This window comes from Pelophylax lessonae (genome assembly GCF_965119305.1).
Source record: "Pelophylax lessonae genome assembly, chromosome: 8".
NCBI lineage: Eukaryota > Metazoa > Chordata > Amphibia > Anura > Ranidae > Pelophylax > Pelophylax lessonae.
In genome coordinates this window covers 262597795-262621118 of record NC_138775.1, presented here as the reverse complement: position 1 = coordinate 262621118, position 23324 = coordinate 262597795, and the positions used below count along the sequence as shown (strand labels likewise).

Below are 23324 nucleotides of genomic sequence, written 5' to 3'. Positions count from 1 at the left end.
TTTTTTTTAACGTGCAACTGTCAGTTCTGTCCCGCATAGGCTCCTCCTCTGACCTGCTGTTGACTCACCGACAGTCCCATTCCTTTTAATGGGATGGCTGGTGATCCAGTAACACAACAAGGTGAGGGTCGTGGTGGCAGCAGCTGAGTGGATGCCAGCTAACAGGCACTGCCATGATGGATCTGAAATGACAGGTGCTCTTTAAATGTAAGGACTCGTTCTTGCTGGTTGGTAGGAGAAATTGTGTGAATGCATCAATGCAGTGCATGTTATCTCAGCTTGCAGAGCTTGGATTTATTGAATGAGTTTACCAAAAATGTAAATATTGCAGAATATACAGCCTTTTGCTACATAACTAACCTCCATTTCATGCTGAATAAACTACATTATTAATGTATCCTAAATAGAAAACTATCTTTAGATAGATTTTTAATCCAAAAGCATTTTATTGCAATAAATTTAATAAAAAAAAAATCAGATTTAAATAAAAAAAATCAGATTTTTTTTTTTTTTTTCTTAAATAATCAATTTTCATTTACCCTGAAGCTGTGTGCAGTAGGGGCTAAAGGGCTATATACCAAGCACATGCATTGGTAATGTGCATGGGTAATTTTGTTGTTATAGCAGCCTTTGGTTCCTATCCCAGGGGTGGAAGCATGCTATGGTCTGTAGGGAGCCTACTATGTGCTTCCACTTGGGTACTCTGCTGGTGTATATCAAGAGATGGGCAATAGCAAATCTGCCATCTTGTGTGTGTGACTGCTCGCAATGTGTTCCAAAATAGATTTTTTGGATCTGCACAGACTCCCTGGGGCAATTTTGTTTGCTAGACAGCAAACATAGGAGCAGATCAAGTAGCTCCTAAATTGTTGAGTTGAGCACAACCTGTCATACGTGCTTAGATCATGTGTAGGCAACATTCAGTTCGCTCTCAATGAAAGCTTTTTTTTCCAGTCAATCTTATGGTAGCAATAACATAGCTTGCAATGCACAGTTCCACCAGACATTATTTCCATACTGAAACATTTCACCCCTAGTTGGGGGTTAAAGCTGAATATTAATTTACTTATTATTATCCTGCTGTATCTGGTTCCTCCCTCAGTTCTCATCAACATGCTAATTATTTTTTTAAATAAAGCCTTTCTGTTTCCATTACACATTGTATTTTATACTCAGTGATGTCATCACTAATAGCCGGAATACACGATTAGAATATCGCCCGATCATTCGACCACCGACTTTTGAAAAAGTATTTGTCGGTCGAAAACGTTGCCAACATACACGGCCCGAATATCGCCCGACCGGTGCCCGCCGACTATCGAAACAGCGTTCGTCGGTCGAAAGCGTTGCCAACATCAACGATCCAAAAAAAAACGTTACAGACCAATCGATTAGATACGTAATCCGCACGTTGCACGTTAAAGCGGAAGTGATGTAATGTGCGTGTGACCTTTTTAGAGACACGCACTTCCTCCTAGCACCAAGAGACACGCACTTCCTCCTAGCACCAAGAGACACGCACTTCCTCCTAGCACCAACGACTGCTAGCACGAACGAGCATGGGACCAACGTTAAAACACATAATTTAATATAGCCGTGTGTATATATACATATATATCTCTATATCACACACGTGCGTTCGTCGGGTAGTGTTCGTGTTCACGAACGGGCGATATAGAATATGGATGAGGCCCAGAATAAGAAAATTTACATCAGTGCACTTGGTGTTTTAGCCATCCATAAACACCAAAAAAAAAAAGCAAAGAATTTGGACAAAGAAATGGCTGCAGAACCTGGATCAATATTCTCATATTGAATTGATTAGAGAGCTAAAGGAGAGCAATCCCGATGACTACAGGAACTACCTCAGGATGTCTGATGCTTGTTTCCAAAATGTATTATCTGTGATTGGTCCCCATATCAGGAAACAAGACACAGTTATGAGGGACTCCATCACTGCTGAGCAGAAACTTATTGCCACTCTGAGGTTCCTAGCCACTGGAAGAAGCCTACAGGACCTCAAATACAGTACCGGTATATCCTCCCAATCACTAGGAAGGATTATTCCTGAAACCTGCAGTGCAATCATCATGCGTGATGAGGTTAAATTGAACGACCTCAACATCAACGTATAGAATATCGTTCTTTCGCAAACGAGACGACAGAATTTTTCGGGTTTTTCAAACGGTATTTTTCGTTCACAATATCGATATCGCTCATTGATGGCTGGACATTAACAAGTAGAATATCGGCCGATCGCTCGCTGAACGGAAATTTTCGTCCGATATTCTTAAGGTGTATTCCGGCCATAAGTCTCTGTACTTCTCAATGCAGGCAGGCCATGGCTGGTCGGAAGGACCAGCAGTGTGCTGTACATAGCTCCCTGAAATCATCACAGCACTCTGCTTAACCGCTTTATGACCGCCCGCCGCAAATATACTGCGGCAGGCAGCCGCTCCCAGGCAAATCACGCTCTCGGGAGGCTAGGGGGCGAGCGCGCGCCACCGGCGGTGCGCTCCTACCCCCGCTCGTCAGCAGGGAAGCCAATGCATCGGGCAGGCGGCTCCCCACTGAGAGAGAAGAATGGTCGGCGGTTGTAAACACAGCTGACCGTTCTTCTCCCTGGAATGATCATAGAGCTCATGTGATCCTTCTATGTAGGATCACATGTCTCTATGGTAATTTCAGAAGCCATGCCCCCCCCCCCCAACAGTTAGAATCACTCCCCTAAGCTCACATTTAACCCCTTGATCACCCATAATGCATATTTTTAGCACTGATTATTGTAGTAATGTCACTGGTCTCCCCAAAAGTGTCAAAAATGTCAGTCAGGGGTCCGATCTGTCTGTTGCAATGTCGCAGTCCCGCAAAAAATCGCAGATTGCCGCCATTACTAGTAAAAAAAAAAAATAAATAAAAATTACATCAATCTTTCCCATAGTTAGTAGACGCGATAACTTTTGCGCAAACCAATCAAAATACGCTTATTGCGATTTTTTTTAACAAAAATATGTAGCAGAAAACAAATTGGCCTAAATGTTAAAAATTTTGATTTTTAAATTTTTTTTGAGAATGTCATATAGCAGAATCTGAAAAATATTGGTTTTTTTTTTTTTTTTAAATTGTCGCTCTTTTTTTGTTTATAACGCAAAAAATAAAAATCACACAGGTGATCAAATACCACCAAAAGAAAGCTCTATTTGTGGAAAAAAAGGACATCAATTTTATTTGGATACAGCGTCGCACGACCACGCAATTGTCCGTTAAAATGACGCAGTGCCGAATAGCAAAATTGGACCTGGTCAGGAAGGGGAAAATCCTTTCCGGTCTTAAAGTGGTTAAATACACATCTCAAGAACTATAAGCCCTGATGCAAGCAGTTGGCAAATATCAAAATGCCTTGATGGGTGAATGTCAGTCTGGAGTAGTGGGCATTCCTAGGCAGACTGGCCCAGATAACACCCACATGTTGATTCTTCGCATACATGAGATTAAAAACTGAAATCCAGTGGATTAATGGGATTGGCCAGGGACAGTCAGGGCAAGGGAGAAAAGAGCTACAAGATGCTGGACATCCTCTGGTCAGAAAATAAGGCAATCCTTTTATGACTTTCTGCAACTTCCAATGTATGGTGTGAGAAGCTCACAGTGTGCAGTGAAATTAAAGTAAGCTATTTCAACAGAGGACAGGAGTCTGCACAACTTTACAATAGTGAAGGTATGGCCTGGTACACACTATAGTTTTCTTTTTTTTCATTCAACCCAGGGGGCTGAACAAAAAAAAAACTAAAGAGCTCCGATGTTAGTGCAGCAATCCCCCCCACTGAGCTATTATATTCTGACAGGGGGACGCCCTCCACCACCACAACACATCGGTCAGCACTCTCAGCCATTGCCTGAGGATGCTGAAAAAAACTGAAGAGCTCGGCAAGAGCCGCTGTACTAACTACCTGATGTTAGTACAGTGATCTCCCCCACTAAACTATTATGTTCTGACGGGGAGCCCCCCCCACCAGAACACACCGGTCAGCACTCTCAGCCATTGCCTGAGGATGCTGAAAAAACTGAAGAGCTCGGGAAGAGCCGCTGTACTAACTACCTGATGTTAGTACAGTGATCTCCCCCACTAAACTATTATGTTCTGACGGGGAGCCCCCTCCCCACCAGAACACACCAGTCAGCACTCTCAGCCATTGCATGAGGATGCTGAAAAAACTGACGAGCTCGGGAAGAGCTACTGTACTAACTACCTGATGTTAGTACAGCGATCTCCCCCACTAAACTATTATGTTCTGACAGGGGGAGGCCCCCTGTCATGCTGATCGGCAGACCTTTTTCAGGCCGGCTGCCATACACACGGGCCGAATAATAAACCGGCAGATACCGCCCAACATCCCACCCGTGTGCTCGGAGTCTCGGACACCCACTGAATCACTGCCTGGTCCAGAGTGGGTAAAATTTTCGGGGGGGGGGGGCAATTGACCCCCCCCCCCGGATCCGCCACTGGTGTGTACTAGGCTTAAGGCTGGAGTTCAATTTTAAGTAAAGAGTAATTGTGCTGTACTTTTTTAAACCAATTTATGGTTCCTTTAGGTGTCTACATTACCATAGCTTTTGTTACTAATTTATGGCCTCTTTATGTGTCTACATTACTATGAAATGTTATTAACCCAATATAATATCCCTAAATCCTCTGGTGCTCCGCTTTTAGAAGGCTGTAAATATAACTTTTACCAGTGAGGAAACCAATTATTGCTCAAGAGCTGCTGATAACTCACTAAATGCCTAGTTAACCTCTGATGTGATTATATTCAGTTGCAGTCTAATCCTGTTAACGTGGGAAGATGACACTACTCTAGAGGACCATTCTTAATAATTTTCACCCTTATTTCTCTAAGCGTGCGATCAGTGTCAGAAAATGCCTTTTTCACTGTGCTAAATCGATATGAAGATGTAACTTGGTTATTGATGTGCTGCTATTATCCACAGCGCCTGTCTTTATATGAAAAATGATGATATTTTATGCAGAGTGACATCGCTTTTGAATAATGTATATTCCATACAGGTTCATCTACTATGTACAGAACACATGGGCTCACAAAAGTGCAATTAGAATTGTAGAGGCAGTCAGGAAAGTTACACAAGGCTGGGAAAGATACTGTCATCGTGTCAGTGATGTTTCATGCTGACATATGTAAATAATCCTCCATATTTCATAGGGCTGGAGCAGTATGGTTTACTTACTGTATGTGCATGCTGCATGCTCTGTGACATTGTAGACAGATATTACAATTCAGATATCTATTTCATGTGACATGCAGGGAAAGAGATTTATAAGCAGGTGCTTACACTCGCAATTGGTTATAGGGTAGGGTGACCAAACGTCCCCAGTTTCCGGAGACAGTCACTACAGAGGTGCATGCATGGTGTTATTTTAACCACTTTCCCTCCGCCCACAGTAATATTACTGCGGCAGAGTGGCTCGTTATCGTCTGACGACGTAGTAATACGTCGTCAGACACTCCCCCTTCTGGGCGGCGCTTGTGCGCCGCCGGAGGCTCGCTCCCGCTGTTTTCATTCACAGCGGGAGTCAGGCCAGGGGAGGAGCAGCGGCGATCGCCTCTGCTCTTCCCCGATCGCCGGGGATCTAGTGTGGAGATCCGCCCGCCTGTGTAAACACAAGCGGGCGGATCTCCATAGTGACAGGGAGTGACAGATCGGAGTGTTCAGCATAGCTGGACATCCGATCTGTCCATGACTCACTCAGTCACCTCCCCCCCTACACGTCAGTAAGCACCAGGCATACATTAACCCCTCCCTCTCCAATAAAATTAACCCCTTCCCTGCCAGTGTCATTTTTACAGTAACAGTGCATATATATAGCACTGATTATTGCAGTAATGTCACTGGTACCCCCAAAAGTGTCAAAAATGTCAGTCAAGGGTCCGATCTGTCCGCCGCAATGTCGCAGTCCCGCAAAAAAAATCGCAGATCGCCGCCATTACGCGTTAAAAAAAAAAACACCAAAAATGACAGAAATCTTTCCCTTTGTTAGTAAACGCAATAACTTTTGCGCAAACCAATCAAAATATGCTTATTGCGATTTTTTTTACCAAACATAGGTAGCAGAAAACAAATTGGCCAAAAATTTTTTAAAAAATTGGTTTTTACATCTTTTTTGGGGGGAATTTCATATAAAAAAATGTTAAAAATATTGTTATTTTTTCAAAATAAACGCTCTTTTTTTGTTTATAGCGCAAAAAGTAAAAATCGCACAGGTGATCAAATACCACCAAAAGAAAGCTCTGTTTGTGGGAATAAAAGGACGTAAATTTCGTTTGGGTACGGCGTCGCACGACCGCGCAATTGTCAGTTGAAGTCGCACAGCGCCGAATCGCAAAAAGTGGCCTGGACGGAAGACAGCAAAATCCTCCGGTCGTAAAGTGGAACAGGGCTTAGAAGGGCGATGAAGAGAAGTCAGTGTGGACACATTGCAAGATACTGCTAGGGGCAACCGGAGTAATGTCACCTGGTTTTGCTGCCCTCCCCCCCGGATGCTCATGAGAACCGTGCCTCATTGTGCTTCTAATCTCTATGATGGGGTTGATTTACTAAAAACGTACAATTTTTTCTTAGCCAGGTAAAGCCACATTCACATCAACATTCAGCCATGGGCAAAAAAAATTCCAACTTTGTAAATTCCATTGCAGACCATTTTGTTTTTAAGCTGAACACAAGTTCACTTGGCCAAGTGAAAAAAAAAAGTACTTTCCGTAAATTACCACCAATGGCCGAGTCACTGATTTGTAAATTTACAATTACCGTGCCATTTCATGACTTTGATATCACATTCACAGCTTGTAGCCACACATGCTTTCATGAATTTCTGGGCTTCTCTGCAATTGAACTTGATAGAGTAATGACAGAAGAAGTAATAGAATGCTTTTAACCTGTCAGCCAAGTATTCCCCCGATAAAAGGGGTGGATTGGATCTGCAAGGCGACTGGCGCAGTTCACCATAGACATGACTTCTAGTGAGCAATAATATACGCTCCACAAATCAAAGCCATTTAGAAACATATTCACTTCCTATTATACGCTTGCTGGTGGAGTTTGTCATAATAGAGCATTTTACTCGGCGTGTGAAGGTGCTGAGACAGCATGTCCTTGTACACAAGGACCAGACTTTCTGCAGCACATTCGGAAGAAACAGCCCATGATTGCAGCATTTATGCATGAATCCATTGCAACACATGGCTTCTTTGTCAGTGTCTGCAGCTGGGTGGCCTGGAATTCTCTGATTATCTTTTTTTTCCCTGCTTCCTTCAGCTCGTAATAAGCATTTATGAAAATATTTTTATGCTGATCTGTTGGATAGAAAATTTCTTCAGAGTTGTAGCAAGGAAGTTTAAAAAGATATAGCTCCAAATACTTATGGCTACCATACACACTTTGATTGGGAAGGAGATTTCGATCTGATCTATAGTTGGAGGATACAATTATAAGCAATTAATTGCTCCTCTGTATACACCAGGGGTCTCTAACCTTCTAAAAAGGGCCAGTTTACTGTTCTTTAGACTTTAGGGAGCCCAGACTGTGACCAGTGGGAGAAGAAAATGCCCGGGGCTTTGCTGTTACTTTGAATAAAAAAAATTACAAATTATCTGTGGTCTATAGGAGGAGGGAGAGTGCCCCATAACTGGTGGGAGGAATAGTGCCCCATCGTTGGTATCAGTGGGAATAATAGTGCCCCTTCGTTGCTGTCAGTGGGAGGAATAGTTCCCTATCGTTTGTGTCAGTGGGTGGAATAGTGCCCTATCATTAGTGTTAATGGGATGAATAGTGCCCCATTATTGGTGCCAGTGGGAGGAACCGTGGCCCATCGTTTGTGTTAGTGGGAGGAATAGTGCCCCACCTTTGGTATCAGTGGGAAGAATAGTTCCCTATCATTGATGTCAGTGGGAGGAATAGTGCTCCATGATTGGTGTTAGTGGGAGGAATAGTACCCAATCATTAGTGTTAGTGGAAGGAATAGTGCCCCATTATTGGTGCCAGTGGGAGGAATAGTACCCAATCATTGGTGTTAGTGGGAGGAATAGTGCCCCATCATTGGGAGGAATAGTGCCCCATCATTGGTGTTAGTGGGAGGAATAGTGCCCCATTGTTGGCATCAGTGGAAGGAAGAGTGCCCCATCTTTGGTGCCGTTGGAGAAATGGCAGTAAAGCAAAATTCTTGTGTAGAAGGAGGCCAGGACTGTGTGTGTGAAGAGCAAGTATAGCTTCCATCATGTAAATAAATATAGTTACAATCTATAGATTGAGATTAGATTTGTTTTAAAACCTTCACACATTTACAATTAATTTACAACATTAGTTGTTTTCAAGAAATTGAAAAGGCTTCCTCCACTTTAAAGCAGATCTGTCAATCCCAATTCTTGAATCCTGTTTTTCTTCTACAAGTGTGGTCCCCAGTGTGTACATTATGCTTTTGTTTAGTTTACTTAAACTTTTTGCAATATCTTCTGGAAGGTTTTGCAGATTTCCTGGTATCTGAATGTGCCTGGGCACTCATCTATCTACAGTCCCATAGCTGCAGTCTCATAGCTGCAGTGTGAGATCCAAGGCACTTCAGCCTCTGACTGCTAGTCTCAGAAGATCTGGAGAGAGATTTGGTTATGTCACTGTTGTTTTGCTGACTGTTCTCCTTGCTGGGGGTTCTGACATTGGGAAGTAAAGTCCAGTCTCTAGTAAGATGGCCACCTCCATACAGACATACAATGATTTTGAAGCTATTTGTATTTAGGAAAGAGAAGAGGGGGCCATTAGAAATGTAGACCTTCCATCTTCATGGAAGGTTCATTTTAAGACTGCATACCTGGTAGTTAGAACATGCCATTAAAAGTATTACAACAAACTATAAGGCAAACTTTTTTTTTTTTTTGGTTTTTGAGTGGAGAGGGATTAGGATACTTGTCTGGTTTTTATTGCTGCACACTGTGAAAACAAGTGAAGGGGCTTTGAAGAACAGGGGCTTACCCCTTGAAATGCGTTAGCATTTGTAGACTTGCATGGCTTCTTCCCGTGATAAGAAGTTTGTGCAGTGGTTCTGGGGGTACCTGTTTCTGGATTATATTGATGAGCTTGTTTGTTCATTGGTTTGTGAGTATATTTGCTTTTATTTTATCAATAAATGGTATATAAGGATAATTAGCTAGGTTGGTGCGCCCTTTGTTTTGTTTTCACAGTGCGCAGTGTATTGGGATTACCCCAGTATTAAGAGGGTAGCAAAGCGTAGTTGGCATTCAAGACTTTGGAACAGAGCAGAAACAGAGAGGATCAATTGACATTGAGCACCACATTTGAGCACAGGAGGGTGTTTTAAAGTATTAGGTTTTTATTGGTGTTTGTGTTCACCTTAGGGCAAAGCACCGTCTCTATTTGCTATGTACACCATTATCACCAAAATCCCAAATTTTGGGTTGTCCCCAGGATAGTAACAGAAGGGAAATCCTCCAATGGGGGCACTAGAAAAACAGGAATTTCCTCACTTTGGAGGGAATTCCGCTTACTTTTTGTTTTGGCTATCGAACAGACAGTGAAGGAAAATTTCCCCAACTGACAGGGGTTAAAACATAGCTCCCAACTGTCTGTCCCTGATTTGGAACAAAGTCCCTTTGTCCTCCTTATTTTAGTCTGATCTATATAGTTGTGTAAAAAATGCACTACATATCTATCTAAAAGTGTTTCCCAGAATTAAACCTTTCATCTAATTTCTAAATTTTGAAAGCCAGTATAAGGAATTGTAGTGGTAAAAAATAATTTGTGGGTTTAAGTAATCATTTTGTTTTGTACAATTCTCCATTAAGGGTGCGTGGCAGGGGGTGTGTCCCATGCCTACATAGTTTTGCTAATAGGTGTCCCTCGTTCCCATCTCAGAAAGTTGGGGAGGTAAGGTTAATCCTTTACTTCATCTGAAATGAAAAAATGTTTTGCCTTTACTAATCTAATTATGATGTATTTTAAATACAGCTACATGTACAGTATACCTTTGTCTGTCTTGATTGACTTTCTGTACAATAATCAGACTGGAAGATGGAAAGGCTACACTCTGAGCCAATCAATGCTCTCTTTCCTTGCAAACTGCTTTCACTCAATAAAGCATGCAACAAGAACAGAATGATAACCTCATTGTGTTCTGCATCTCCTTAATTGCCCAATCACAAGGTAGTATGCAGGTTGGTGACCAAGCAATATCGCCTAACTGCAGTGGAAAAAACTTCGGTCACTGACCCAGTTGTGCTATCTGGCAGGTCAGAGTGGATAACAAGACTGACTGAAAGTGGTTGTAAACCTCATACATTAAATATGAACAAAGCATATCCCTCTATAGTGTATACTTGTCTCAAATTAATAGCACTACCCAAGTCACTTTTGTCTGCTGCTTCATTTCTCTGCTATCAGCATGAATCACAAGTTTTGCTGACACCAAGAGAAAAATAGTGATGGGAGGGAGCTTCAGCTAAGCTCTGTTCCTGTGTGTTATGTGAAGGGGGGAGGGGGGTGTCCCATTCCTCGAATCAGCTCTCAGTGCTCTTCTTACTGAGCTCTGCAGAGTGTAACAATGTCTGCCCCCTTGTTTCTGACAGCGTATACAAGGTTTAAATTCAGCACTTTGAATAGATGTAGAGAACAGAGGGCTGCAGTTAGACAGGTACAACTTATGCAGGAAGATTTGTTTTATTATTATTATTATTATTATACAGGATTTATATAGCGCCAACAGTTTGCGCAGCGCTTAACAAAATGAAGGCAGACATTACAGTTACACTACAATTTGGAACAAAAGGAATCAGAGGGCCCTGCTCGTTAGAGCTTACAATCTAAAAGGGAAGGTCAATTGATACAAAAGGCAATAGCTCTGGGGGATGGGCTGATGGAGCAAGTGAAACAGTGTTATTAGTTAGTAGCCGAGTAGGCTTCTTTAAAAAGAAGGGTTTTCAGGGATCGTCTAAAGATGGATAGATTAGGGGACAGTCGGACAGATTGGGGTAGAGAGTTCCAAAGAATGGGAGAAGCTCTGGAGAAATCCTGGAGGCGAGCATGGGAAGAGGTGACAAGGGAGCTAGAGAGCAGGAGGTCTTGGAAGGACCGAAGAGAGCGGCTTGGTTGATATTTTGAGATCAGGTTAGTGATGTAGCTGGGGGCAGAGTTGTGGATGGCTTTGTAAACTATTGTTAGCACTTTGAATTTTATTCTTTGGGTGAGTAGAAGCTAGTGAAGGGATTGCCAGAGAGGGGTGGAGGACACTGAACGGTTGGTAAGGTGGATAAGTCTTGCAGCAGCATTCATTATGGATTGAAGGGGGTATAATCTATGTAAGGGTAATCCAATGAGGAGGGAGTTGCAATAGTCGAGGTGAGAGATAACCAGGGCGTGAATTAAAAGCTTGGTGGTGTAATTTGTTAAAAAGGGCCGTATTCTAGCGATGTTGCGGAGGTTAAGGCGCCATGATTTGGACAGGGATTGGATGTGAGCCTGAAAGGACAGTGCAGAGTCCAGGGTTACCCCTAGCACCCTGGCATGTATGGAAGGACTGATAGTTGTTCCATTGATCTTGACAGAGAATTCCGGGGAAGGGGCACGTGGAGGAGGAAATTTTTATGAGCTCGGTTTTAGATAGATTCAGTTTGAGGAAGTGGTGAGACATCCAGGCTGATATGTTTGTTAGTAGATCAGTGATCAGTTTGACCTCTGTGTATCACCTGAGGCCAGTCACTTCACTGGGTACATGGAAGGGTTTACAACCACTTTAAGACAATTACAAATCCTTTGATAAACAAAACCATTACTATGGAATATTTAATTGGGCTGTCTGTTTAACTGTTGACCCAGAGATCAGCTTTAAACCTGCTTCTAGTATCTTAGTAAATCCTGGGGTCTCAGTCCAGTTTCTCTGCAACTGTTATTGTGCGAGTTGAATACGCTCGCTAGCCTATATTTTGTGTAGGTGCTGGGAAGAGCTGTAGAACTGTCTTGTTAGACAGAACAATCTTCTGAGCACTCCACAGAGAATATGATGAGTGAATACATGTGTGAGTAATAAGATCACTTTCTATTCCTCTCCAGTTTGACGCTGACAGGGACGAGGAAGAAGTCTTCTATGATATAAGTGTTGCTGTTGACAGTAAGCTATTTCCTGCTATGGAGCCGGTGGCAGGTGAGTGAATATCGTGTCTGTTCATCTATCTCTCTGGCCCAGATGTTATATTGCCAGCGTTGTCATTGTAACTCATTTAGATCACCTGCTGTTATGGTAAACAAGACCGGTGCAGATTTGTATGGTGGGATGGAGCTAGAATGGGTCCAAATCATGAAACCACATAAGCTGGTCCACTCCAAAACATAAAACCAAAGTGCTTTCAAAGGAATCTGGAAGAACCTTACTTATACTGCTTAAAAAAATTAAAGGAACACTTTGAAAACACATCAGATCTCAATTGGAAGAATTCTCATGCTGGTTTGGACTGGGTAATGTGTTAGGAACGAAAGGATGCCACATTGTTTGATGGAAATGAAAATTATAACCTACAGAGGGCTAAATTCAAAGACCCCCCAAAAATCAAAGTGAAAAAATGATGCAGCAGACTAGTCAATTTTGCTGAAATTTCATTGCAGAAACTCAAAATGGTACTCAGTAGTTTGTATGGCCCCCACGTGCTTGTGCCTGACAACATTGGGGCATGCTCCTAATTAATGAGACGACAGATGGTGTCCTGGGGTATTTCCTCCCAGATCTGGACCAGGTCATCACTGAGCTGCCAGGTGCAACCTGGCGGCCTCGGATGTACCGAAACATATCATCCCAGAGGTGTTCTATTGGATTTAAGTCAGGCGAGCGTGGGGGCCATTTATCGGTATAAATTCCTTCATTCTCCAGGAACTGGCTGCATACTCTCGCCACATAGGGCCCAGCATTGTCGTGCACCAGGAGGAACCCAGGACCCACTGCACCTGCATAGGGTGTGACAATGTGTCCAAGGATTTCATCCCAATACTTAATGGCAGTCAGGGTGCCATTATCTAGCCTGTAGAGGTCTGTGCATCCCTCCATTACCACCAAAGCAGCTGAAACTGATTAACAACCCCCTCCACTACTTAATGGACCAGATCAATATCCCAGGAGTTTAATTGACTTGATGCTGTATTCTGATTAAAAAGTGTTCCTTTAATTTTTTTGAGCAGTGTATTTTACCCAGGGTGTCTATCCAACACTGTAGGCTACAATTCTCAATATTATCTGACAAAACAGGAGATAATGGCACTATATACAATAAACCATTAAAGAGACATAGGGTTTGTTTACTAAAACTGGAGAGTGCAAAATCTGGTGCAGCTGTGCATAGAACCAATCAGTTCCCATGCTTTTTTTTTCAAACCTTCAAGATAAGTTCACTTTTTGTAAACCCCAACCCCCCCCCCCCCCCCTCCGATCCCCCATTGTGACAGCAGGCCAGGGATCCTCTCCCTGCACCTGCTGTCAAAATGTAAAAAAAATGTGGCTGCATCATAAATCCACTGATTTCTGTGAATGGGAGAAACACAAGTTCCATCAGCCTTTGTGGCTGATGGCTTGTAGTTCTCAATGAACTACCAGGACACTGTTGAGCACTCTAGGTAGTTAATTGATGCTTCCTGTCATTGTGTAACTGCCTGCCCATATGAGTTATGAGCAGACAGATATGCTGACATATCCGACTGTTTTGTCTTTATACGGTCCTGATGAAGCTTACAGCGAAACGCGTTGACCTTTGAACAGACGTATCTTTCATATCTACGCAACTTTTGATATGTATTATACTTCTGTGTAAATGATTTACAATCATTAGTTATGTTCTTCTGTATTCATGTTTGGTGATCTGAACCTTGTACTTGGTCAGTTTCACCATTTATGTGTGCTATTGGTTTTAAATTTGAATTAATAAATGATTATTTTTATATATTTTTTGTGCACCTGTCTCATGATGTGCCCATAAAGTCAACATATATGTACAGTTGTATCATAAAACTGTTTTCTGTCACAGATATGCTGACAGTCTGCAGTAGACCAAGATTGCTCCCGCAATCTGCTGATCGCGGATGCAACCCTAGCTGTCCATTCACCCTCCTCACACTGTAACAAGACATCCTACAGTCACAACGTGTATAGCATGTAACCCTCTTGTGACAGTGCTTGGGGTCTAGTAGACAAGTGATAGGCCCACGTTATGTCACAGGACTGAAGAAGTGATGTCACCACTTCCCTTTGTCCCTGTAACCAGTCATTCCAGTTTGGAGGAGGAATCAAGGGTGAGGGGTCCACAGCGTGACAGTGTCTCTTTAAAGTGTATATCAGGCAAACTGCACTTTTTACATGCACTTTAGGTGTGGTGAATTAAAAAAAATCCTGCTTGCTGCATCTTTGATGCACTTTCATCAAAATGAATGTTATATAGAGTTCAATGGTAAGCACCTAAAATGCAATGCACCTAAAGCGCACCACACAGATGTGAACCGGGCCTTTCAAAGCTCTGCTGGATTTTGACTGCAACCTAGGGTTCCATAAAGAGATCCCCTTACTTTCTGTCCATGTTGCATTGGTTGTACCATACAGAAATTGAGGGCAAATTTGCAGGAGTGACACAGACCGCAATAAAAAGTTGAGATGGGTTCAAGCTCTAATAAAAAAAGTTTTTACTTTTGTCTGAAATGTTGTAGTAGTTTCACAGAAGATGTATTCAGAGTGCCGGAAATAAACTTAGGTAAAATCAGGTTTAATCTCCAGCTCTAGGAGGCAGCTCTCTGTCATACATGGTGTCCCTGATGATCCCTGGGGTAGTCCAAATAGGGTACAAAGGATGAAAATACCAATTTTTTAATAAGTCCAGTAAAAGTTTAATACTCTTGATAATAGATCAGAACATCAAACCAACACGTTTTAGGGGCTCAAAACCCCCTCTGCAGAGTTTGAGTTCTGGCAATGGTAGGAGATAATACTGGACAACAATAGAAAAAACAATGGTTGAAGTAGCGGCAATGCAGTCTGACAGCCTTTCTTATCTATTATCAAGTTTAATATACTTTTAATGGACTTGTTAAGAACATGTGCTGCTCTCCTCCTTTAAATTCTGTTTGGGCTTCCTTGGGGAACAGTAGGGCAGGGTCCTGTCATACTATCAACTCTATGGACCCAGAGTGGGTGAACTGCATCTACTTAGTATGCTAACCTGCCAATCTGTGCAGAGAAAGCATCAATAAAAACCTGGCTGCATTGCTTAACCACTTAAGCCCCGGAAGATTTTACCCCCTTCCTGACCAGGGCCTATTTTGCGATTCGGCACTGCGTGACTTTAACGGACAATTGCGCGGTCGTGCGCCGCTGTACCTAAACGAATTTGACGTCCTTTTTTTCCCACAAACAGAGCTTTCTTTTGGTGGCATTTGATCACCTGTGCGATTTTTTTGATCATGCGCTATAAACAAAAAAAGAGCGTAAATTTTGCAAAAATAACAATATTTTTCACATTTTTTTTATATGAAATTCCCCCAAAAAAATGTAAAAATCAAAATTTTTTAACATTTTAGGCCAATTTGTTTTATGCTACATATTTTTGGCAATTTTGATTGGTTTGCGCAAAAGTTATTGCGTTTACTAACTAAGGGAAAGATTTCTGTCATTTTTGTTGTTTTTTTTTTAAACTAGTAATGGCGGCCATCTGCGATTTTTTTTGCGGGACTGCGACATTGCAGCGAACAGATCGGACCCTTGACTGACATTTTTGAAACTTTTGGGGTTACTAGTGACATTACTACAGTAATCAGTGCTATACATATACACTGTTACTGTAAAAATGACACTGGCAGTGAAGGGGTTAACTTTTTTGAGCGGGAGGGCTTAAGTGTGTCCCTAGGGGCGTGATTCTTACTGTGATTGGCTGTGGCTAGTTGTGTAAGAACAGTGATCAACGGTCCTACATAGTAGAACCGTATGATCACCATTTTTACACAGGGGAGAATGACAGGCGGGCGGCTTTGTTTACATTAGCCGCCTGCCTTTCTCCCGGTGTCACGGACGATCGTGAGTGCCCGGCGGACATCGGGTCCGCCGGGCACACACGCAGGGGGGTCCGTGACCGAGCGGGAGCGCCCATTCGGCGGCGCGCGCTCGCTCCCCAGAGCCTCACAGGCTAGCGACGTAGACCTACGTCGCTTTGCCTGTGAGGGGCTGACTGCCGCAGTTAATCTACTGACGGCAGTCGGCAAGTGGTTAAGCAAGCAAGAAGGTAGTCTTGAACACTAAATTAATCACCAGAGCTTATTACTGGCTGCCAGTAACAATAAGTTGTGGTAGCTCTGTACACCCCATGGCAGTTCTGTTGCTTAAGGTCTATGTCCGCTACAAAGCAATCCAGAGACATATGTAAAATGTGTATTTAGAGATGCTGATCCAGCAATTGCATGTAAAGTGTGGTCTGCTTAGATGTAGATGTGCATGTCAGCATCACTGAAAATGATCATTTTTGGCTTTACTAGTCACTTAAATCCCCCCAGATTTTCCCAAGTCTATCAAAACCACATTGTGACAGTGCACGAAAGTGAAATCATTTTATAATATGAGTGCTCCATATCTATTCAATCCATGCCCTTGGTAAAAGGTCGCACCTAATTGTTGCTCGGTGACATTTTCCAATCATGTTCCGTTAAAGAAAACCATTCTCTAGTTTCTGACATCCAACTCTGAAAGGCAAAAGGCCTTGTGCTGTGAGCCTTCTATTCATTTGTTCTTTCCCTGTATCAGAGGGACAAAGCGAGACACGGCTCAGAGGAATCCATGTTTTTGTACTTGGCTTATGATGGCATTTAGTGCTGTTGCCAGGGACAGCATCTGTGATAACCAGAATACAAGAGGATCCTCTGTTAACTCCTTCAAGGACCAGAATGATACCAGAATTATATCATTTTCATAAAATAGGTAATGGAAAGAATGCATTCGTTATGCTTGTAAAAAAATATCTGAAAATTTCAGGATATTTTTCAATGCAGAGCTAACTTTCTGTCCAAAAATCCTGTAGAACAAAGCTAACCACTGTCATTTTATTGCCTCCTTTTGGCCTCATACATAAATGCACTGTAGGATGGGTTGGGAATATTGTTTTGGTGTCGCAAGGACAGATTCTCTCTAATAGGGTCACAGATTGAAAGCTGTTTTAACCAGTTGCCGACTGCGCACAGTGTATTTACTGCGGCAGTCAGCCCCGGCCAGGCAGAGTGACGTAGGTCTACGTCGCTCGCCTGTCACCGGGTTTTGAGCCAATAGCGGGCGAGCGCGCGCCCGCTGAGGCGTGCGCCCGCTGAGGCTCGTTCACGGAGGAGTGCGGGCGTGTGACCGGCGGACCCGATGTCCGCCGGTCACACTACGATCGTCGGTAGAGCGGGAGAAAGGCGGAGCGGCTTATGTAAACAAGCCGCCTGTCATTCTCCCCTGTGTAAAAATGGAGATCAGACGGTTCTACTATGTAGAACCGTTGATCTCTGTTTTTACACTAGTAGCCATGTCTCACTACAGTTAGAATCACACCCCTAGGACACACTTAACCCCTCCCTGTCCAATACAGTTAACCCCTTCCATGCCAGTGTCATTTTTACAGTAACAGTGCATATGTATAGCACTGATTACTGCAGTAATGTCACTGGTACCCCCAAAAGTGTCAAAAATGTCATTCAAGGGTCCGATCTGTCCGCCGCAATGTCGCAGTACCGCAAAAAAAATCGCAGATCGCCGCCATTACTCGTTAAAAAAAAAAAAACACAAAAAATGACAAAAATCGTTCTCTTTGTTAGTAAACGCGATAACTTTTGCGCAAACCAATCAAAATACGCTTTTTGCGATTTTTTTTACCAAACATATGTAGCATAAAACAAATTGGCCGAAAATGTTAAGAAATTTAGATTTTTACATTTTTTTGGGGGGGAATTTCATATAAAAAAAAGTGAAAAATATTGTTATTTTTGCAAAATTTACGCTCTTTTTTTGTTTATAGCGCATGATCAAAAAATCGCACAGGTGATCAAATACCACCAAAAGAAAGCTCTGTTTGTGGGAAAAAAAGGACGTGAAATTAGTTTAAGTACAGCTTTGCACGACCGTGCAATTGTCCGTTAAAGTCACGCAGTAAAAAATTGCAAAAAACCCCCTGGTTAGGAAGGGGGTAAAATCTTCCGGGGCTTAAGTGGTTAACACTTTTGCACTCTATCCAAAACCTTAAAATAAATTACTAAAGTGTGACAATAAAGCCCAGTTCAATCCGATGTGAAACTAATAAGCTAATTTGAACATACATACATACATACATACATAATTTACTGCTATTTGTCATTGGTTTCTGCTCCAGCGGCAGCATCAAATCTTCAGACTGGAGCAGCAGGCTTCAGAAAGGACTGCTGCTATCTGTGTGTAAACATACAGTAGGTCTCTTTATTGTGGTCTGATTTGCCCTTAGCTAAGTAAGAGCTAGGGCTGTGCACTAAGCCTAGCTGATGGTCCCTGCTGATTGTGGATCTCTAGCTCTGGCGGAGAGTTGTGTTAGACTACTGCAGAGAGACCACTGTTCACACACAGATAGCAGCGATCATCTCTGCATCTTGCAGCCCATGTCTGAAGTTGTATTCCTGCTGCTGGAGCTGAGAATCCATCACAAACAGCTGTAAGATATGTAACTCCTTTCTACCCACAGTCTGTAAAAAGTCATTTATAAATGTATCCCTTTGAGAGTCAGCAACCGACACTGTGCGGCTGCTGGCTCTCAATCCTGACTGTCACTGACAGCCAAGATTCCTACTGCTGAATATTAGAAACCAATCAGTGTGGTTCTGAACACAACATGCAGGGGTATGGGAAATTATATATATATATAGATATATATATAGATATATGTATATATATATTACCAAAAGTATTGGGACGCCTGCCTTTAGACGCACATGAACCTTAATGGCATTCCAGTCTTAGTCCATAGGGTTCAATATTGAGTTGGCCCACACTTTGCTATAACAGCTTCAACTCTTCTGGGAAGGCTGTCCACAAGGTTTAGGAGTGTGTCTATGGGAATGTTTGACCATTCTTCCAGAGACACATTTGTGAGGTCAGGCCTGGCTCACAGTCTCCGCTCGAATTAATCCCAAAGGTGTTCTATCGGGTTGAGGTCAGGACTTATCCATGTCTTTTTTTTTTTTTTTTTTTTAATCCATGTCTTTTTTTACTTTGCTTTATGCACTGGTGCGCAGTCATGTTGGAACAGGAAGGGGCCATCCCCTTAACTGCTCACACAAAGTTGGGAGCATGAAATTGTCAAAAATGTCTTAGCATGCTGACGCCTTAAGAATTCGCTTCACTGGAACTAAGGGGCCAAGCCCAACCCCTGAAAAACAACCCCCCACCATAATTCCCCCTCCACCAAATGATTTGGACCAGTGCACAAAGCAAGGTCCATAAAAGACACAGATGAGCGAATTTGGGGTGGAGGAACATGACTGGCTGCACAGAGTCCTGACCTCAACCAGATAGAACATTTTTGGGATGAATTAGAATGGAGACTGCGGGCCAGGCCTTCTCGTCTATCAAGAATGGAAGAATGGTCAAACATTCCCATAGACACACTCCTAAACCTTGGGGACAGCTTTCCCAGAAGAGTTGAAGCTGTTCTAGCTGCAAAGGGTGGGCCAACTCAATATTGAACCCTACAGACTAAGACTGGGAGGCCATTAAAATTCATGTGCGTGTAAAAGCAGGTGTCCCAATACTTTTGGTAATATAGTGTATATACACAGCGAGAGAGAGAGAAAGCATTTTTTTATGAGTCAATGACTTCTGGAAATGAAAGGGTTAAGAATGTGAGTTTTGTTGCATCCTCCATTTAGCTCATTCGTTTTACAACATGCTTCAATTAGGCTTTAACAAACCAAGCACCTCTAAAGGCCCATTCACACCTGCCAATTAATGCAACGTACCATTCAAATGTTCAAGTGTTGTGGTGCTATTTATTTTCAATGGCAGTTATATTTGTATTATATATACATATTTTTTTTAAAGAATATTACTAGAACATTTATAATGTTATGTGACGCTACTGCATTACAATTCCTACAGGAAGACCTTCAGCTACTTTCTGTTTGGTGAATTGAACGATTGGCTTCTACAGTTGACAACCAAAAGCTTTCAATAGACTATGATCCTGACCACTGGTGACCTTGTGCATCGATTGTGGTCTGTTCTTTTTATAGATCTGCAGTTATATTAGGCAGAGTCTTTATATCTACTACGATCAGTCAATAAGAGATCAATAACGGATGTACTGCTTATGACCTCTCAGGTATATAACATTGTGTGAGACTTAATTTGGTGTGTCAACTAAGACTCGCTAGATGAGAAGGCACAGGATGCAGTGAAAGGCAGAGATTTTAATACATTATTTTAAATAAATTCTTAATAGAGTGTTTATCTCAGTGGAACTGATAGGGAGAGAGAGAAATACGTAGAACTCACATTGGATAGAAGTACTGTGAGGATTCCAAAAGCAAAGATCCATATTCAAATAACAGTGAAAATACAGGAGATTAACTGCGGGATCCCTTCAGAGTGCAATGTTAATGTACAGCCTGACCGCTTCAGCACTGATTTATTAAATAATCATGGTTAAAGTGATAACACGTATCACTTCACTATTGATTGGAAATTAAAATAGAAAAAAAAAAAACATGGAAATTACTTTTTTTTTTCTATGAATATTTCTGTGAACTATTTTGTGGTTTTAGCATCTGATGATAAATTGAAGGAGAATAGGAAATCTAGAAACATCTGAAAGATCAATAGTAATTCCAATAGAAATGTACTTCTCCATCTGACAATCTCTTGCTCTGTATCCCACTCTGTCTCTCTCCCTTTCCCTCTACCTCTCTCTCCACACTCTCTCTCCTCGTTGCTCTCTTTTCCCCTCTCCTTGTTGTTTCTCCTTCTTTCTCCCACTTGCTCCCCTTTCTTCCTTTTTCTTTTTCCCTCTACCTCCTTCCCTCCCCATCTGTCTCTCCCTCCCTCTCCCCCTCTTTTTCTCTCTCTTTTCATCACTCTGCACCTCTCTCCATTTCTTCCTCCTGCTTCCCTCACCCCTGTCTCTTCTTTCTATCATTCTCACTCTCTCTCTCTCCTCCTCCCCTCTCTCTCATTCTTTCTTCTATCGTTCTCTCGCTCTCCTTTCTTTCTCCCTCCCTGTTTTTCTCCCTCTCTCTCTCCCCTTTCTTTGTCCCCCTCTTTTTCCCTCTCTTCCTTTCACTCCCCTCCCTCTCTTTCTTTCTTCCTCTTCTTTCTTTTTCCCTTCTTCTCCCTCTTCTTTTCTCTCTCCCCTCTCTTTCTCTTTCCCCCTCTTAACCTCACTCTATCAACCCCCCCCCCTTTCTCTTTATATATGCCCCTTCTCTCTTTCTCTTTCTCCCTCCCTCTCCACTCTCTTTTTCTCTTTCTCTTTTTTTTTTTTTTTACTTTCCCATCCCCTTGTTAACCACTTTACCACTAGAGCATTTTGCTGTCTTACGTCCGGGCCACTTTTTGCGATTCGGCGCTGTGCAACTTTAACTGACAATTGCGCGGTCGTGCAACGCCATACCAAAACAAAATTTACGTCCTTTTTTTTCCCACAAACAGAGCTTTCTTTTGGTGGTATTTGATCACCTGTGCGATTTTTACTTTTTGCGCTATAAACAAAAAAAGAGCGTAAATTTTGAAAAAATAACAATATTTTTCACATTTTTTTACATGAAATTCCCCCCCAAAAAAATGTAAAAATCTAAATTTTTTTACATTTTTGCCCAATTTGTTTTCTGCTACCTATGTTTGGTAAAAAAAATCACAATAAGTGTATTTTGATTGGTTTGCGCAAAAGTTATTGCGTTTACTAACTAAGGGAAAGATTTCTGTCATTTTTGGCGGGTTTTTTTTTTTTAACGAGTAATGGCAGCGATCTGCGATTTTTTTGCGGGACTGCGACATTGTGGGGGACAGATCGGACCCTTGACTGACATTTTTGACACTTTTGGGGGTACCAGTGACATTACTGCAGTAATCAGTGCTATATATATGCACTGTTACTGTAAAAATGACACTGGCAGGGAAGGGGTTAATTTTATTGGAGAGGGAGGGGTTAATGTATGCCTGGTGCTTACTAACGTGTGTGGGGGGAGGTGACTGTGTGACACAAGAACAGATCGAGGGTTCAGCTACGCTAAACCCTGCAATCTGACCCTGTCTGTCACTTATGAGATCCGCCCGCTTGTGTTTACACAAGCGGCAGATCTCCACACTCGATTCCCCACTGCTCCTCCCCTGGCCCGACTCCCGCTGTGACTGAATACAGCGGGAGCTAGCCTCCGGGCGGCGCGCGCGCCGCCGATAAAAGGGAGTGTCTGTCGACGTAGGTCTACGTCGCCAGACGATAACGAACCACTTTGCCGCAGTAGTGCTCGAGTGAGCAGATGGCAAGTGGTTAATCTCTCTCCCCCCCTCTGTCTCTCTCTCTCTGTTTCTCTCTCTCTCTCTGTTTCTCTCTGTTTCTCTCTCTCTCTCCTTTCTTTCTCCCTCCCTCTTACTTTTTTGCTCTACCTCTATCTGTCTCTCTCTATTACTATTTTGTCTTCATTATTTTCCCTTTCTTCCTATCTCCCTTTGCCTTATTCTTTTTCCATTCTCCCACTCCATCCTTCCTTTCTTTCCTACTCCCCCTCCCCCTCCCTTTCTCTTTATATCTACCCCCCCCCCCCCCCACACACACACACACACCTTTATTTCTTTCTTTCTCCCTCTCCCCTCTCTTTTTCTCTTTCTATTGTTTTCTTCCCCCATCCCCTTTTTTTATCCCTCTGTCCCTCTCTCTCTCTTTTCTTTCTCCCTTGTACTTTCTCTTCACCCCCCCCCCCCCCACACCTCTCTCTATCACTTTTTTTTTCCTTTCTCTCTATCTCTCTATGCCTTATTTTTTTCTCTTTCCTCCCTTCCTATCCTGTCTTCAGGTAGATTACTTCTACCTAGTGTGATATGGTTGATTATGCAGTGTATAATTTTCATGTAAATATATTCAGCATGGCACATCCTCCAGTGTTTGTGTGTTATTGCAGTGTATAATTATAAGAAAAGAGATAACCTTTTACTACTCTCATTAATGCTGGAATAAAATTTGCAGCACTCTGCCGCAGGTTAGACAGGTCTACCTTGCAGGCACCTGATAAATGTTAATAAGCCTTAC

At 42.5% G+C, this 23324-nt stretch overlaps 1 protein-coding gene across 1 annotated transcript in view; it reads left to right on the top strand.

Annotated features, from left to right (window-relative positions):
• AK5 (adenylate kinase 5) overlaps positions 1 to 23324 on the top strand; it is a 374733-nt gene that overhangs the window by 238172 nt on the left and 113237 nt on the right. Inside the window, exon 7 of the mRNA XM_082266224.1 lies at positions 12127 to 12217. Coding sequence (XP_082122350.1) covers positions 12127 to 12217 — 91 coding nt within the window. The remainder of the gene's footprint in view (positions 1 to 12126; positions 12218 to 23324) is intronic.